Source organism: Phytophthora parasitica (assembly GCF_000247585.1).
Source record: "Phytophthora parasitica INRA-310 unplaced genomic scaffold supercont2.525, whole genome shotgun sequence".
NCBI lineage: Eukaryota > Oomycota > Peronosporomycetes > Peronosporales > Peronosporaceae > Phytophthora > Phytophthora nicotianae.
Genome location: NW_008649511.1, coordinates 1 through 1,441, shown reverse-complemented (window position 1 = coordinate 1,441; position 1,441 = coordinate 1). Strand labels below are relative to the sequence as shown.

Below are 1,441 nucleotides of genomic sequence, written 5' to 3'. Positions count from 1 at the left end.
CGGTTCATACCACAGCTGCAACACTTGTTGCGTTGCCTGCTACTGCGAGAACCGGTTGAGGACCAAGAATGTTCGCTATGACTTCAGCTGTGTTGAAGCGATGACCAAACAGCCAAATCACAAAGACCAAATCTGAAAAGAGCACACAGTGCACATTCCAAATTAGCACAAGCGCTCTCCAAATTAGCAAAAGTGGGGGTCGTTCACAACTCCCCTGCCGAGCATTCGATCTAAGCTCGGTCCACCCGCTCCACTCCAGTTAGACTCAGGTTGGCAGCACACATTTCTTCGCCAAAATCTGGGAAGCAAGTACACACGGACCTAACTGCTGAATGGCATGCCCGACATCCAATGTATACCTGATAAAATTCAAGTGCGAATTGGCTCGAAAGAGGTCGCAGCAAGACCAGCAGGAACATCACAAAATGTCTGACAAATTCCGTGCACGAGTGAACTCGTTCTCATTCAGAACCAAGACAAAACGCGAACCCTTACAACTTTGTTTCATCATTTGAGTGTCTGTTGCGAACTCTTCGATGCTTCCGTCTCCTCGTAGCTTTGCCTGGTTCTTGTTGCCTTCGATTGATGTGAAATTGGCTCGACTTGTCATAGTTATCTTCAAGCGGTGGAGGCCTTCGCGATTGGGGGGTCTGTAGTAATATTTGTCGTTGCAGGAGCTGCGCCTTTTGCTGCTGTTGTGGCAACTTTGCACGCCGCTTCTTGCTCTTTCCACCTTTTAACCCTTTCGAATGTTTGCCACCTGCTGCAAAGGTTGAGAGCGCCTGGATGAGGCCTGCCATACTTTTCGCGGCCACATCTGGGTCGTCGTAGCCGAGTGTCCAACTTGCGTCGTCGTCTTCGCCACTTTCTTGCTCTTCTCTCAGTTCGTCTTTATTGCATTGGTTGCCTCCTGGTGAACTTGAAATCCCACTACAAATCGCTGACGAAGCCGTAGAGTTCGATTTCTTGCTAACCTGATGGATACTAGCCAGCGGTTCCTTCGCTCGCAATGTGGCATGTACGTGCTTGTGAGGTACCAGTACAGGAGCAGTGTTCGTACATGAAGGTGGGTCACTGTTACTTGGGTCTGAAAGATCGGTCTGGTATTTGCTAGAAGAGTTGAAGCGCCGCAGAGAAGGAGGAAAGTTCGATTCCCAGTTTTCGTATACATCTCGTGAAGGTAGAAGACTGGTCTTCTGTTGTTGCCGTCGCTTATGTCGTAAAGCCTGCGTTGGTGGTTCACCTTTGCCAGCCAATCTGGTTTCCTTACCACCGGAGTCTGGACTGATGGTAAGCAGGGGAAGCGGCACTGGTGGAGGAATCTTCTTGGGAGCTTCAATTGGTCCAGCAGGCGCTGTTGAAGGCTCTGCAACACGAGGTAGTGTTAGTTTTACGTGTTGTTTCTGCGGTGCTGAAGCAGGCATGCACTCCTGTCTGTGAA

At 49.8% G+C, this 1,441-nt stretch overlaps 1 protein-coding gene across 1 annotated transcript; it reads right to left on the bottom strand.

Moving 5' to 3' along the window:
• Positions 1 to 491: 491 nt before the first annotated feature.
• PPTG_20366 (hypothetical protein) lies at positions 492 to 1,424 on the bottom strand (the record flags this gene model as incomplete). Its single annotated transcript, XM_008919133.1, has 1 exon — positions 492 to 1,424. The coding sequence occupies one exon, from the start codon at positions 1,422 to 1,424 to the stop codon at positions 492 to 494; it is 933 nt and encodes a 310-aa protein (XP_008917381.1).
• Positions 1,425 to 1,441: the final 17 nt, after the last annotated feature.